The 15,416-nt window shown below is 40.4% G+C and overlaps 1 protein-coding gene across 2 annotated transcripts in view; it reads right to left on the reverse strand.

Annotated features, from left to right (window-relative positions):
- Positions 1 to 15,416, reverse strand: part of gpc5c (glypican 5c) — a 93,341-nt gene that overhangs the window by 22,496 nt on the left and 55,429 nt on the right. For both annotated transcript variants that reach the window (XM_070845756.1, XM_070845755.1), the window contains one exon: positions 8,932 to 9,052. In XM_070845756.1, the coding sequence (XP_070701857.1) occupies positions 8,932 to 9,052 (121 nt within the window). The remainder of the gene's footprint in view (positions 1 to 8,931; positions 9,053 to 15,416) is intronic.

Here is a 15,416-nt window from a genome sequence, read left to right on the forward strand (position 1 = left end):
CTGTTGCAACTTAAGCTCAGCAGTTTTGTAACTACACCGCCAAGTAAAACAAACAGATAGTGACGGATTGAAAAAGAAGAAAGAATGACAGATAGACATGAACACAAAGAAACGGGAGAAAGCAGACACAGAAGGGGGGCGAGAGTTTGAGAGAAAAAAAAATAAAAATGAGTATTAATCTGTACAAAGTGTTCAGACAGGAAGACTGAGCTTGTAAGTTGTGCAAGCAGGTGAGGGGGCTGAGGATGGAGGGGTTGAAAAAACAAGATGCAAGCCTTTATACTTAAGGCTTGCCTTGAAATTGTTCTGGCATCTGAAGACAAATCAGGTATTCCCATGCAGCTTTGACTGAAGTCCCAAATCATGAAATATTTTCTAGTTCTCCTCTTACCCTGCCAGCTCATTCTCCTCTCTAGTTCTTTTCAAAAGCATTCTTCAGTCAGAGGATGATTGCAAGTATGAGTGCATCAAGGGCCAAATTCCTGCCTATATTTGAATGCATCCTAGTCACACTAAAATCGGTACTGCCAGGAGTAACCAATCACGTATGTGTGTGTGTGTGTGTGTGTGTAGAGCTGTTCCAGTTTTATGTGGAAACAGAAAATCTGATTATGAAATGTAAAAATGTGGTCACCAGGGATGGGATATGAATATTACAACTGTCGCGGTAGTTGTGCAAATGTGTATGTGTGTGTGTGTGTGTGTGCACACTTCCGTGCATGTGTAATATATGTGGGATACTGCCGTCAAACTAGTGAACCAGCATCATAAGTCATAATTTTTGTATGCCCACGTCGAGACATGTGCTCTTTTTTCTTCCCTGACAATTTGAAACAGTATCACCTCATAGAGTGGAGTCATGGCAAAAGTGCATATGTGGACAAAGAAAAGGAATAAGGAAGGAAAACTTGGAGGAGACTTGGAGGAAAAAGTGACAGTGGTAATCTCTTAAAGTCCTCCCAACTTTTAAATTAAAATTCTCTCCATTCTCTCACACACTGTGCAAATATCAGCTGAGAGACAGGATGTACCCTTCCTATGTACATGGTGTATGTATAGATGGTATGTGTGTGTGTGTATATATTTATACACACACTCTGGCTTCAGGGGAAATAGCTGTAATTCTCTGTACATCTCAGATTGCCTGACCAAGAAGATGTGGCTGGATGAGAAAAGTGTATTTCCCAAGTATGAGTGCGACAGGGAGACACAGTGAAAGAAAGTAACAGGCAGAAATGGAGCCTTCTAGGACCGGTGACAGACTGCAAACAAAAGTAACTGTAGATACAAGCTTTGCTCAGCCATTCATAGCTGCTGATTCTGGAACAGATATGATGTACTGCTTTTGTGAATTAATGGAGCCTGTTATGGCCAACCAGTTTTCAGAAAGTTCTTAATTAACAGAGAGCCTTTGACTGGCAGATTAAGCATGTTCTGGACTAGACAGCAATGGTAGCTGTCAGAGTCTGGACATTAGCAAAAGCCTACATTGCCATCCACAACATGGAAAATGAAACCGATTCAAAAGTGAATTTAAAATCACAGGCATAACAACATAGTGAGCCAAGTATATTTCTGTTGGTGTCCTTTTCCATGGATAAAGATGCCAATAAAAACCTGTTATTCAAAGATGACAGCCAGATCTTTTACCTTGTTGACTTTGAAATGTGAAATCCATCCAATCAGATATACTTCATGCAGTAAAAATATCAGCTAAAGGTAAAAATGAAATGAAATTAAATAAAAATCTATTGTAATGCATGGACACACTGACTCACTGACCACATGCACCTCTGCCAAGGCCACACAAACCTGCACTATGTTAATTTCGTGATTGAAAAAAAAGTTTTAAATTTCTGCATCTGGATCAATGTACAAATTGTGGCAGTCATGATTATGCTATGCTTTTCTGAAGACTCATTTTGCCAGTTGAATTATTCATTGTTATTATTAACCATTATTATGGTTTCATTTGCAAAATACAGGTTGGACATTATTTGGTGGAGTCTAGAAAAGGAAAAAAGACGATTTTAGTTGCTGGTTATTTGTCTTGGCAGAAATGTTCCTGAACAAATACTGAAAGGAATTTTGGAAAACTTCAGGCGTTATGAGCAGTGGTCACACGGTTGTGTTTTCTGCAACAAAAAGTGATCAGTTCCTTGTTGGCCAATGACCTAACTTTCCAACAAAATTAAATCTGTATAAAATCTGAAACAGAAATCGCTTGGACTTTTGTAAATAAACGAGTAAATTTCCCAAGAGGTCTGAGTAATACTTTGAACAGCTTTTAAACAATGGCAGAGACACACCCCTGCACTGCAAGTTAGTACAAGCCAATTCTCCTGCTAACAGTTAGTGACACTGTATTGGCCTTGACCTCATGTTACCCTCATGAATCAATCACGGCAACAGGCTGTGGCATTGTGCTGTCACACCCTGTTCCTGTCAGTCAGGACTGAGGCCGATTGTGTGTCTGTAATGTATGTGCAAGTAAATAAACTTTGGCTTCTGTCAGACAAATGATGAAAATGTTGTTAAAATATGTATGACAGTTTGAGTGACTTCAGTGGTTTTCTGAGAGCTTGTTCCAACAGCTACCTAGCTGATGAAAAGCCTGTTGTGGGAGATGTGAGGGTCAGCAGACAGTGAAGGCTACTGCTGTGTTGCTGGGAAGCAGAGGCCTTCCAGACTTCAAACTGGGCTACAGAAGTCCTTGTAAGGCAGCGGCACAAAAGTTTCGAAGACCCCTCTGATATGGTACTGTGGCACTCCCCATGAAATTCCATCATTGTGGTCTGCATACTGCATTAATCAATGCAAGTTCGATAATACATACAGCTGTAATACAGGGCATGTGAGACAGAGAACAAGAAGAATAAGATACTGTCCAACTTTTGACAAACCATCCATCCATCCACACTTCCATCAAACTGGGTAAAAAAACAAATTCCAGATTAAATTGCATTAAACTTGAACTGAGTTGAGTCTAACTAAACTGAATGGAAGTAGAACTTTCAGAATCAAACGTGAATCAAATTAGGACATTTGTACCAATATCCAGATCTAATTGAGAGCATTTTTATAGCCCAACATCCCAAATGGACTATTTTCACTTTTTAAAAAAGGGTTAGCAAAACTAAAACTTCCTCCTTCCTTCAATAATATTTAGTAAATATGTGAAGCCACAGGAGCCTATAATCCCTGTTGCAGATAACCTTTGGAATGTGGTGTTTTGACTTGGTTTTAACAAATGCACACCATATCACACTGGAAGAGGGGATTTTTATAATAACTATGTGCCAGAAACAGAAACAGGTCACATATTTTCTCCATATGACAAAAATCAGTCTTCATGGAACTGAAACCAACGAGGAGAGCAACCCAATGTGGAAAAACAGTCACAGTTCGCTGGATTTTTATGAGCTTTGCATCTAATTATGCTGGTTAAAAAAATGTTATGCTTAAATTAGAGTCTGGGTTCATGAAGTTTGGTTGCCAAGCTAACAGAGAGCCCTGGGCAGTGAGACTTGTTGCTGTATCGTTGCCACAGCAGCAGCAAAGAGCAGCAGAGCTCCGGTGAAGGCCAGCTCCATCATCTTCTTCAAGTGGAAAGAATCTGTCCCCTCCCTGCGACGGGCTGCCAGCTCAGCCCTAGCTCTTTCTTCATCCCTGGACTCCACTAACTCTTTAAAGCTCCAACCCTCTGACTGCTACAGGCATTGCTAAAAGCTAAAAGAGACATACTGTATACTGTGAAGGCATGTTGAGGTCACAAAACCATCTGTGGTCATCTCATACGTCTAAACCTATATAATCTTTAGGAGTTAATATAAAACATTTGCTTATTTTCGCGGTCTTCTAAATAGCATGCACAAACTGCCCTCACTAACAAGAGCACACATTAACTCTGAGTCTCTGCAGTAGCTCATAGATCCGAGGATCGACTGGATCCGGAAAGGAGATGTACCGTGTGTGGGTTAAACACAAGTAACGCTTCTCTGATGTGGAACCTGGCCAGGCCACTGGCCAAACCAGCAAGCGAAGCAGTAGTCAGTCTCATCAATCACACATACAACTGGCCTTTCTGTACTCAATGGAGAGAATTTCCAACTCTCCATCCACCACAAGCTTTCAGCATGTCTAATGATGTCTGTGTTTGCATGTGTGTGTGTGTGTGTGTGTGTGTGTGTGTGTGTCTGAGAAAAAAAGAAGAAGATAGAAATAAAGCGTGAGAATGTGCGTCAGGGTCTTTTTCTCCTCCACATTGCATGTTGCCACTGACTTTGAATTTACCAAAGTGCAAATTGACAAACTGACAAATGATCTGGCCTTAATACTCACATGGAAACAGATAGACCATTGTAAAAGGATCCCCACCCAAAAACAGCTGGACTGATGGCCGGGAGTCAAAAATCCACATTGAAACATTTATTGTCCACATTAGCAATATTTACAGGCAGAGAGAAAGAGAGCGAGAAAGAGGATAGTCAGAGGAGATACACACGGGAGGACCATAACTTGGCCTACTCACTTAATGGACCATTTTATAGGAGGTCAAGAGATTAGGCTTTTCCTGTGTGTATTTGTGTGTTATTTCCAGCTTTTACGTATTGCATTCTACATAGAGATCTTCTGACGTGAATGTGCAACTGTGCATATTTCCACTGTCCCCTTCCACCTTGCAAACTTGTCTACCACAGGTAGTGTGTGTATGCTCTGTGTGAACTGTATGTGCGAGCTTGTGCGCATACCAACACACACACACACACACGCACATGCAGCCCTGAGTGTTTTAAGAGGAGAACGCCATGAGTAGATGAAGGGTCAGGGTCTGTGATACATCAGCAGCAGTTTCCCAATCCTCTTAGTGCCACAGTGTTCTGGGGCTAACTACTCTCCAGTAGGTAAAAATATACACGCCTTAACCCCACTAATCCCGGAAATGGAGGTTATTCAAATTTGGAAAAGCTCAGATTAGGGATTCATCAAAATACCTGCAATACCTTTTAAATCAAAAAAGGGAATCTGCATGCAGGTTAAAATCAGTCCATTGTGCATATGTTTAGATATTTTTTTTTATTTTCACTGTAAAGAATAAGTCAAACTTGCTCCAAGGATGAAGAAGGACTAGCGCACAGAAATACCTCATTACATTTCGAACACCGACATAAAATTCAAATCTCAACCCTAAATGTTTGTAGCTTGTATCTGTCTTCACTACTTCAGAGAGCCAACTTCTCAAAAGTGTCCTGTGAATGAAAGTGGTTTTTGCAAAGATAAAAGTACAGAAGAACGCACACAAAGAACCAAAATTAATGACTGCAGAGGCATTAGTTTGATTAAATCAAGTCCACGGGAGATAGTTCAGCAAATGCATTATTTAACAATGTTTCTTTTTGTTAAGCTTTTTCTTACTGTCAAGGTCAAGCTTTTTATACTCAGTGTGGGCTTGCCAGACTTTGAAACTGTCCTGCTGTTTAATAACAACAGATCAGACATTTAAAAGAATATATTTGTTTAAAGATGTAATCAGTAATACTTTACTGGCTCTTCCCACTAACTGACCATGACATATCAGCACGGGCTCGCAGGTGCTGCTGATCAATGCCAAGCACAAGCTGTTACCTCAATGACTGCTGAGATTTTAAGCTTTCTAAATAGGCAGAGCCGGGTCAGCAATGTCTGTTTGCCAGAAATACTTCCATCCCCCCTCCATCAACTACATACTGTGAGCAGGGATCTTGGTTTCATCTCTCAAAAATCCGAGAGCACACAGTTGAAGCATAACACAGAAGGAACTTAGGAGTGTGACAAACTTTGATGCCTCAGAACTTTGACTTTTTTGCCTCCTTCTGTTATTCTACAGGTTAAAAATATAAGAGGGGATTCTTTTCTGGTTCACCAAACAAAAAACCTCTCCTCTCACTTATCCATGCAATGACTGCTAATCACTAATGCTGGAGCTCACGTCCACCATCACTGAGCTAGGTCAATGCTTAACTATGGAGCCTGCACAAACAAATCTAAACTGTATGAATCAATAATGCTAACAATGCTGTAAACTACTCCCTCTTGATTGCAATTAATTTTACAGCCTAAAAGGCGCCAAGGGCGTCCGGTAAAGTTTGTAATTTGGAGAGGGATCCAGATGGGCTTGCCAAAATCAATCTGAAAAGGAACTCATTTTGTGAACTGACTCGCCCACCTGGAAGATTCTTTCATAATGGCCCTGTCTCCAAACATCTGCTGAGGGCTCTGTAACGAGGATAAAGAGAGGGGGGGGGGGGACATGTGACGGCCTTGTTTGCTCAAACAACAACCTGTCAATAGACAGGTGACATCATTATGGTGATATTTGTCTTGTGGCTTATTTATCAGAGATGTGATTTATTCTCTTTTTAACAATGTTGAAATGAAAAATCAAAGTGAATTGCTCACTACAGACAAGCACGCACACACAAATACATAGAGAGAGAGAGAGACAGATAGAGAGAGAGAGAGAGACAGAGAGACAGAGAGAGGAGAGGCTTTAACATCTAATTAGTTAAAAACTACCTGGATAATAAATTGGAAGCTTAAGATAAATCAAGTCAGGCACTTGAGTAGGTATAACTCATTACTTACACCTGATGTTGTTTAAGTGCCAAACAGCCACTCCAGATTCCCTCTCAGAGTTCAAGGGTTGAGTGTCATAACTTGAACAACATGACAGTGAGGTGGGAAGAGATTTGGGGGTGCTATGGGGTGCTAGAATAAAATTAGGGAGCTTGCCTTTAAGCCTGTCACAGGCCTTTTGAGCGTGAAATGGTCTTAGCCTATTATAGCTGTTGGCAGTTGATACACTTCTGAACAAAACCACTTTGATCTATATGAATCAGTTTGGATAGTAACCAGGATGAGTAGCAGTCATAGGTGCGTGTCAAAAGTTGAAAGTTAAAATGTTTAAACTCAGGGATAAAGTAGATTTTAAGCAAACTTTTGGCTTTTTGGTGTCTGATGCTTTCTTAACAGTTTAACACATGCAAACTGCAACTATGAAACACCGTCTGTGTGCATACAGGTGTGAGCACACACATGATGAAAATATATTTCTGCATATGTGGATGCTCAGGTGTGACAGATGTACCTCGGACAGCCTGACACATTATGCAGTTTAACGCTCTGTGATCCTTTCCTTGTATCTGGCACAAACACAAGGCACAGCCAAGCTCTGCCACCTGGTCTAGATTCAAGGTAGGCTTTTTCAACCCTGTAAATGTCAACAGGACACCCGCTCGACTCTGCATAGTTACCATGACAACGGGGGACTTGACAGCCACCATGCACAATGGGCTGTTTTGATCTGACAGAAATTATCTTGGGCTGTCAGTGGCAGACAGCTGGACAGGCTGGCTGGGAGATATATGTGAGATACAAGTGAATGGAGACGGAAATAAATGTATTGATGGGACAGAAAAGACAGAGGGAGATGAAGGTAAGAGGATGTGTGCGGATAATGGTAAAGAATTGTGGTGAAAAAGAGCAAAAAGCAAATGTATAAACAGAGAGAAAGAAAGACAAGTAAGAAAAATGGCAGGCAAGTTTGTTTTTAGTCTTTCAGATAAAAGCTTCAGGAATCAAATGGGTACTGCAAAGGTAAAAACAAGGGAAAGAAAGAGTAATGTAGAGACAGAAAGTGAGAGATGGCTGGTGTACTATCTGTGGGCATAATTTTCAGGGCAACAAAAGGGCAGGCAGGCAGAGGGGAACCGAATCCTGGTCCGTTTGTCTCCTCAAATGGCCTCTAGGGACTGTGTGAAATGGCCCTTTTCTTCTTGGTCCTTTTCAGTGCTAAACCCCATCTACATGACAAACAGTGTCACTTTGAAGCTGCTTGTGTCATCTCTGCCTATCTGTCAGTCATTCCTGACCTTTTGCACCCGTCTCTCATCTTTCTTTCTTTTTTTTTCTTTACCACAGTAATTCACTTTTTTGTCACCGCTTTCCTTTCACCCTCCATCCTTTTCATTTATCTTTGATATCTGCTTCTGCACTCAAAATAAGCCTTTAGATCAGGGGAAAATGGCTAGGACGTTTCAACAGTGCTGGCTATGTGTTGTATTGTTTGAGGTGCACCAATTAGACAAAAGCACTATCAATTTGGTTCAAGTGTTAGTTACATAATACTTCAGTTGACTGATAACTTTTGATCTATTTCAGTAGAGTGACATCTTCAGTTGTTCAGTTTAGTCAGATGTTCTTAGTCTTACATGTAGACAGACACCAGCCAACATTGGTTAATGCTAACACTTGCATTTACACATGATGTTTTATTCATTTAACTGTTTGTTTTTTTTTCATTTTAACCAAGGCAGCAGTAAATAATTCTAATACTTCTTTGTCAGTCAAACAGAATAGGTTTGAGAGCAAAACTTTTCATTCTGCAATCAAAAAATAGATGTGGGAGCAGAACTATTGACACTGCAATCAAAAAATGATTTAATGCAAGTAAAATAGAATTGTTATTAAAAACGTATTAATGCCGATCCAAAAGTTTTCCATGCCATTGAGCTGAATTCTGTGGGCAGGATCTACGCCGAAAGATGTAAGTCAGGTCTCTATTGGACAGTTGATCTACAACATCCACTGTTAGTAGACGAGGGAGGGAGCTTTGAAGTCCATGGAGAAGCCAGGGCACATTGGATCAAATTTTATTATTTTTCTTCCAGTAATTTTTCTTTGATTGCAATGGCAACAGTTTTACAGCTCTTAAACCTGTTCTGTTTGACTGCATAATAAGGAAATAAATAGCCCATTGGCATTCAGTGGTGTCTCAGATATTACGTGTGACACAGGTATGAACAAACAAATGACTCAGTGGCACCCTAGGGACATTCACTATCTTTTCTACATGCTGAAACACAGACGTATATGTGTATTTATGTGTCCTACCTGGTTGAAACGCTCCAACCTCTCCTTGACCTCAGCCAGTATAGGGTTCTGGCTGCGAACTTTGACCTCTGGGTTTTGCCTCTGGGCGTAGAGACCATTTCCGACAACTCTGCCAGTATAGCTGTGGGAAAAAGAAAGAGGCAGTCAGATATTGGTATCAGATACAAGCAGATAATCAGTTAGTTGTAGTAAGAAAAGTGATTGCTTGGCAAAGAACCAACCATGTTCTGATGTTATTTTGCTTTATTCTGATTGTTAACGTGCCTTATTGCATGTAATTGTTGTTGTGGGACTCCTTATTGTGGATCTTTTATTGTTGTATGTAACAATGTGTAATTATCCGATATAAAGGACCACAGTGGAAATAAGACTTGGACTTTACGGAGTTGTGCTTGAAAAACAAACTTAGATGTATTTTTGCTTTTGCTGTCAAATAAACTAAACAAAAAACCCCACACAGAAAGATCATCATCATGTAGTCCAATAATGTCTGTATTAAGTCTGCCAACCGCATCACCGCAACATTTCTTCAATATAAACTAAAACCATTACGGCCTCATTTGTCAAAGACAAAACACAGAGCATGGTGCACGGAAAACATCAAATGTTCCATTATGCAAAATGTTTTGCATCAACATTGAATCAAATGTGGTTAAAAGTCACTTAATTCTGCTTTTATGTTCTACTGTGATTGAAACTAGTTTAAATGAAAATATGACTGAGTGCAGCCTTGTAAAAATGAAATTGAGAGACATGGTGAGCTGGACCCTGTAATCCCTGGCATGCTCCGTGGGCCTGCAGCTCGGCAGGGATTATAGCTGTTGATTTGGTTGGAGCTGTTGTTGAGCTGATGTCAGGGAGGCTAACATTTCTAACAACTGCCTGATGTGGAGGGGAAGTGTTGTGTATATTAGACACTAAAGTTGTTCTGGCTGAAATAACAAGTATAATGACACATAAAACCACAGTTAAGGTTCCGGAATGAATTGATTTAACGTTTTAAATGTTTAAATGTTGAAAATGTTTGAACCATGGAATTGATTACATTGCTGTTCAACGTTCTGAATGGGCATGTGATGATATAATACAGGTAGTTGTACCCATATGAATGTATCTGTGTGTTTGAATCAATGTCCAGCTGGGAAAATCAGTATAGGAGTAACACACAGTCTCTGTTAAAGGTCATTGGAAAGTACCACACCTTATTAACAGCTACTAATTAAATAAATGGGTTGTCAATTTGAATCTGATTCGATAGATAGTAAAGACTAATTGGCCAATAACTACTTTGCTTGTAACCTAAAAGCAAATTCACAAATTTTAGCAACCAGTACGTAAATGGTAAATGGTAAATGGACTGTGCTTGTCATCAGAAGGAAGCCAGCCACTCACACACACTCACAGCTTCAGGAGCAATTTAGGTTCAGTGTCTTGTCCTGACTGGTGGAGCCACAGCAACCACCGATGTTTACAATGAAAAACCGTAACTGCTGGGATAGTGATTAGTGCGTAAAAACATTAGGAAAATAGAAAAGACAACAGCCAGTCATGGAGAAGAACTAAAACACTATTCCATTTGAATGTGCATCGATGCGTTACAGAGAAAGCGAAAGTGCATGTACTTTCGAATCCATTAATATTACAGGGAGGCTGTTCATGTTAAAACTTGCTCACGTTGTCTCAGCCTCGTCTTTTTCACACTAATACTTCTTCAGACATCGACGGTACACACACATTCACTCCTGCTCCAAGCTCATCCCAAATATCCAGGTGCCCAAAACCAACAACCTCAGAAGGAAACTCACACTGGCTATTTGTACAGTATCACTGTTATCCAAATTAATTTGAGAATTATATGTTGATGCTAATCTTCCACGGGTGGAGGATTTAACTGCACAGGAGAGGGATGAATGAGGGATGTCCTGGCATCAAATCAATTGATGCTTCCACAGGCAGTACAAGGCTGATAAAGTGATTATAGATCGTGTAAGTGAATGTGTTTATATGGATGTTTTTATGGCTATGTGTGTGCATTTGTATGTGGATGTGCATGCACACACATTTCCTGTACTCTGTGCATGAATATGAGTTGAGGCAATCATAAAAGTGCTGAACTTGACAATCTCAGGCCTGTGATCTAAACAATGTCTTGATAAGGTCTGTGCACCTACAGCTTGCTGAAACAGCGCTTTAAAGATCAGGCCCATAAAAATGCAAACATTTCTCGCTTAACCCGCCGCTGCTGTACATTACTTTACATTCCCCTCTTGTTTATTTCCTCTTCCTCCTTCAATTGCTGGTTTCAGTTTAGTGTATTTGCAAACTGGAACACCCTCTCCCTACCCCTCCCCTTGCCTCACACACATAAAAACCACCGTCTGATTTGACAACAAATGAAGTTCTTAATTGCCAGCGGCTCTGAATCCTCTCTTGTCAAGATGGGAACGATCAATAGCTTTTGGGACTTTCAACACCCCCCAACAGAACCAAAACATAAATGATAAATTGAAGAATCAAACAGATCCCTGAAAGTGGGGGCCGGCCTGCGAGTTAGGGAGCCTATGCGTGTCTGTCTCAAGGCTTGGCTTGGGATGACAGTGTTGGCGTGGAAATGAGCTCATCAGATGGGACGCTAATGAAAGGGAAGTGTCGGGGTGAGTTTGGCAGTGTGTTCGGCCTGGAACACTTCATCGCAGGGTATGTTTGATATTACGTAGGGGGTGTGACAACTGACACAGCAGGACATCCCTGAGCTGATTACCTGATAGATAAATACCAGTCAATGCTGGATCTGGAGCAGACATCAGATGTTATGATAAGATTCCTGCCAATGCAATTTATCAAAATAATTCTCACTGCAGCCTTATGTCTAAGTGAATTAAGCCATGTCTGTGAATATGAAGCAGAATATTGTGCATGAAAAATAAAAAAAACTGCAATAACTAAATGATATCACTCTCTTGTGTGCCTAATAAATGAATAACAGCTTTCTGCAATCAACAGTCCTTGCTCTCCACTGGTGGTCTCAAACATTCACCTTCAACAACCATTCAAAATGACTACCTACACGTCTGGCATCTGACTCATGGCTCCCTGACTCCTTTCTGTGGAACTGACTCACACCCCTGTGAATGTCCAATTGAAGCACTTTCGTAAAGGCAGCTTTGTCTGTTCTCGTCTTTCCCTCTGCCTGGAGCACAGACGAGCACTGACCTCCACTCCCCGATGCTGACCCCAAACTGAACTGTCTTGATCTTTTGAATGCCAGCAGGAATGTCCGTGGGTTGTAAGGTAGAAAACAGAAATTAAATATTCATCTTTCAAGGCGTACAGGGAGATAACCCAACAGAAATGTGTGCCTTTTGAGTGTGCTCATGTGTCTGAGCATCGGGTGTATACGCTGTAAACAAATCTAGACTATAATATGAACAATAACAATTCAAGGATGTGTAAACATTTGATGACGGGAATAAGAGAAAGTTTGCAGAAGCTTGAGTAAGGAGGAGTCTAATAGAATGGCCCCAGGTGGAGCATATTTTAGTTCTTCCATTTGAACTTTACTGATCACCGAGGTCTGGCTTGAAGGTTTAATGTGCCCACAACACTCACCAGGGATTCAATTAGCTAGATTTGTGTATGTATATGTTCGCCTCTCTCTTTAACCAGAGGGAAGGGAACATCTTTGAGTAAGTTTCACTGAAAAAAGAGATGCAAGTGAAAATGCAGAGCACTCCACGCTCTTTTGGTTGGTCCCATTAAAATAAACATAGCACAACACACAACAGAAAACTCTTTCTTGTTTTACTTTACCAAAGTTTAACATACAGATCCATGATTCCATGAGATTCGCCTAATGACCCATAGACACTATAAAATAAACATACAGTTATGCGCCTGTTGGAATGTAATTTGTCTAACTGCTTAACTACATTCATAGGCTGACTGCAGAAATCTTTGCCAGGACCCCAGTGGTTAATGAGATTACGCGCTCGTATCTCGCCGGGGAGAGAAACGCTGGCAGATCATCTCTGAGATGATTAACGGCAGTTTTGTTGATATTTCTGATGTGCTACAAAATTCTGATCAGGATTAAAAAGCACACCAAGGTTATATGCCATGCTTGGAGCTCGACATTTTCAGGCAGGAATTTTAATTTAATACACCGTTTATCTAGATCGTTGCTTCAGTAATTAGAATCAATTATCATCTTGTTCTGGGTCAAAAGCAGGATGTGTCATGAAATCCGCAAGTTTATCGATGCAGCGCATCAACAGGGTGACATCACTGAATAATATAGAGATATGCTGTCCAATTGGCAACATGTAAAGACTGAACTGCACAGAGATCCTAATGGATCCTTGAAAACCCTGCATGTTACAGTGACATTATGAGGTATCAAATTCAAAAGTGTCTTCCACCAGTCAAGACTCATTTTGAAACAAAGTCTCTCACAACATGGAAAGTGAAGAAATACAAGCACGTTGTGTGTGAGTGTGTGAGTGTGTGTGTGTGTGTGTGTGTGTGTGTGTGTGTGTGTGTGTGTGTCTGTCAGCAAGGTGTCATTACAGTTAAAAAACATAACATCTAAATAACAAAAAAGGACCATCTGTGCCATGTAACTGAAGTTCTAACTACTATTGACTGAAAATATAAGTCATGATGAATTTTCCGTCATCATGTTTCCTTCAACACTATTCAGATGATTATAGTTTATTACATTTTTTTAACAATTTTAACAATGTAATGTCAAAAAAAACATACAGGCCAATACTGCCTTATTTATATTAATTCAATTAACTGGACTAAAACTACCTCTGACATCCTAAAGATAAACTATGAAACATGCTTGCATATTCCACAGTCACATTTCTGCATGCAAATTGATTTGGATGAATGATTCCTCTGAAACAAGCATCAGGCTGAATCAGAGCAAACTGGGGAGGGGAAAAGTGTCAATGAGTAATGATTAAGAGGGGATGAGGTTGTTTTGGTCTGGGTGAGCCTGTGTATTTTTGTGGATGTGGGTGGTACTATTTCAGCTGAGGACGGCAGTGGATTAGAGCTGGTGGTACTGCTGTCAGGGTAAACAGCAAATTGTTGTTTCATCATGATTATTAAAGCCTCTCACCACCCTCCCGGCTGTTGTGGGTGTACAAGTTTCAACATGTGTCGAGTCTTATGATTAATACACATTGGGTCATGCCAGCTGCAGTCAAAGACGTCAACTTTGAGGCTTAGCACTCTTTGTGTGTCTTTTTGCTGCTTCTCCCAAAGACAACTTCACATTCAAGTCGTGTCAAAATTCCACTTCTTGCGATATAAACAAGAACTAAAGGAGGCCAAATGAAATTGAAATTATACATTATGGGAGAACAACTTATTCTTCTGCATTACTATGATATATCGTCTATGTCTCTTTTTACTCATACAGCAAACATGTATACAAATATAACAAGATAAAGAGGTATCACACATACTGTATACAGAATTATCATCAGCAATAGAGTCAACACCGCTGAGATAATGAAGCCAATAGTAATATCACATACTGTACTGCCCATATTGGTAAATTCCTATATTTTTCAGACACGCCCATCTTTAGCCATGTCCATGATATTTTTATTGTCTGTTGCTAATTTGATAGTTTTAAGTGACACGAGTGTACACAAGATGAAAACCACAACACCAAGGCCATAACATTGTAAAGTATACCATTACAACTTTCTCCTCCTGGAACAAGAGGACTTGAAGTCACGAGTGAGGCCGGTAGTGAGACCAAGGGAGGGGTTGAGTGCATGCTTGTAGCCAGCTAACTTTACGAGCGGTGCTTGGACATGTTGAAATACTCTGAACAGGAGGTTTTGTTCTGAAAGGCCAGGCTGTTCTCACACACTGTGAGCTTAGCAGCCATTCACTGTACCAACACTTAGCACATGAACAGGCAACTGGTCAAAAGCCACTTCGCAAACATTTAATCAACATGACATATGTGCACATGCTGTCACTTGGACAGTACACATGAACATGTGCAAACACATACACATGTTTCGCAAGCCTGTGCCCCAAAAATGCATTGTGACCATAAATAAGGTGAAAGAAATATTTCACAAATCAAGCTATATACAAAACCAAGCCCTGGCAAAACCTTTGGCTGCTCTTATAAAGACGTCCAAACTCCTGACAGTATGTGCTGTAGCTTGCTGTGGTTCAAAGCCAACTTTATTAGAGAGGAAATACTTAGATCATAAAATGTACAACGAGAAATAGCAAGAAAATCAAGAGAGGTCATCTGCAGGGCAGGCAAGCTCAAACACTGTGCTTTTCTTTCTGTGCTCTCTTTCTCTCTCTCTCTCTCCCTACCCATTATGGTGCTCTCAAACGCATGTCTTCAGTTCAAGTCATCTTTCTTCCTCCTCTGCCCAGTATCACAACCTCCATTAAATCCCACTTTCTCTCCTTGTCCTCTTTGTTATCTTTTGAAACCA

This window comes from Pempheris klunzingeri, chromosome 15 (genome assembly GCF_042242105.1).
Source record: "Pempheris klunzingeri isolate RE-2024b chromosome 15, fPemKlu1.hap1, whole genome shotgun sequence".
Taxonomy (NCBI): Eukaryota; Metazoa; Chordata; class Actinopteri; order Acropomatiformes; family Pempheridae; genus Pempheris; species Pempheris klunzingeri.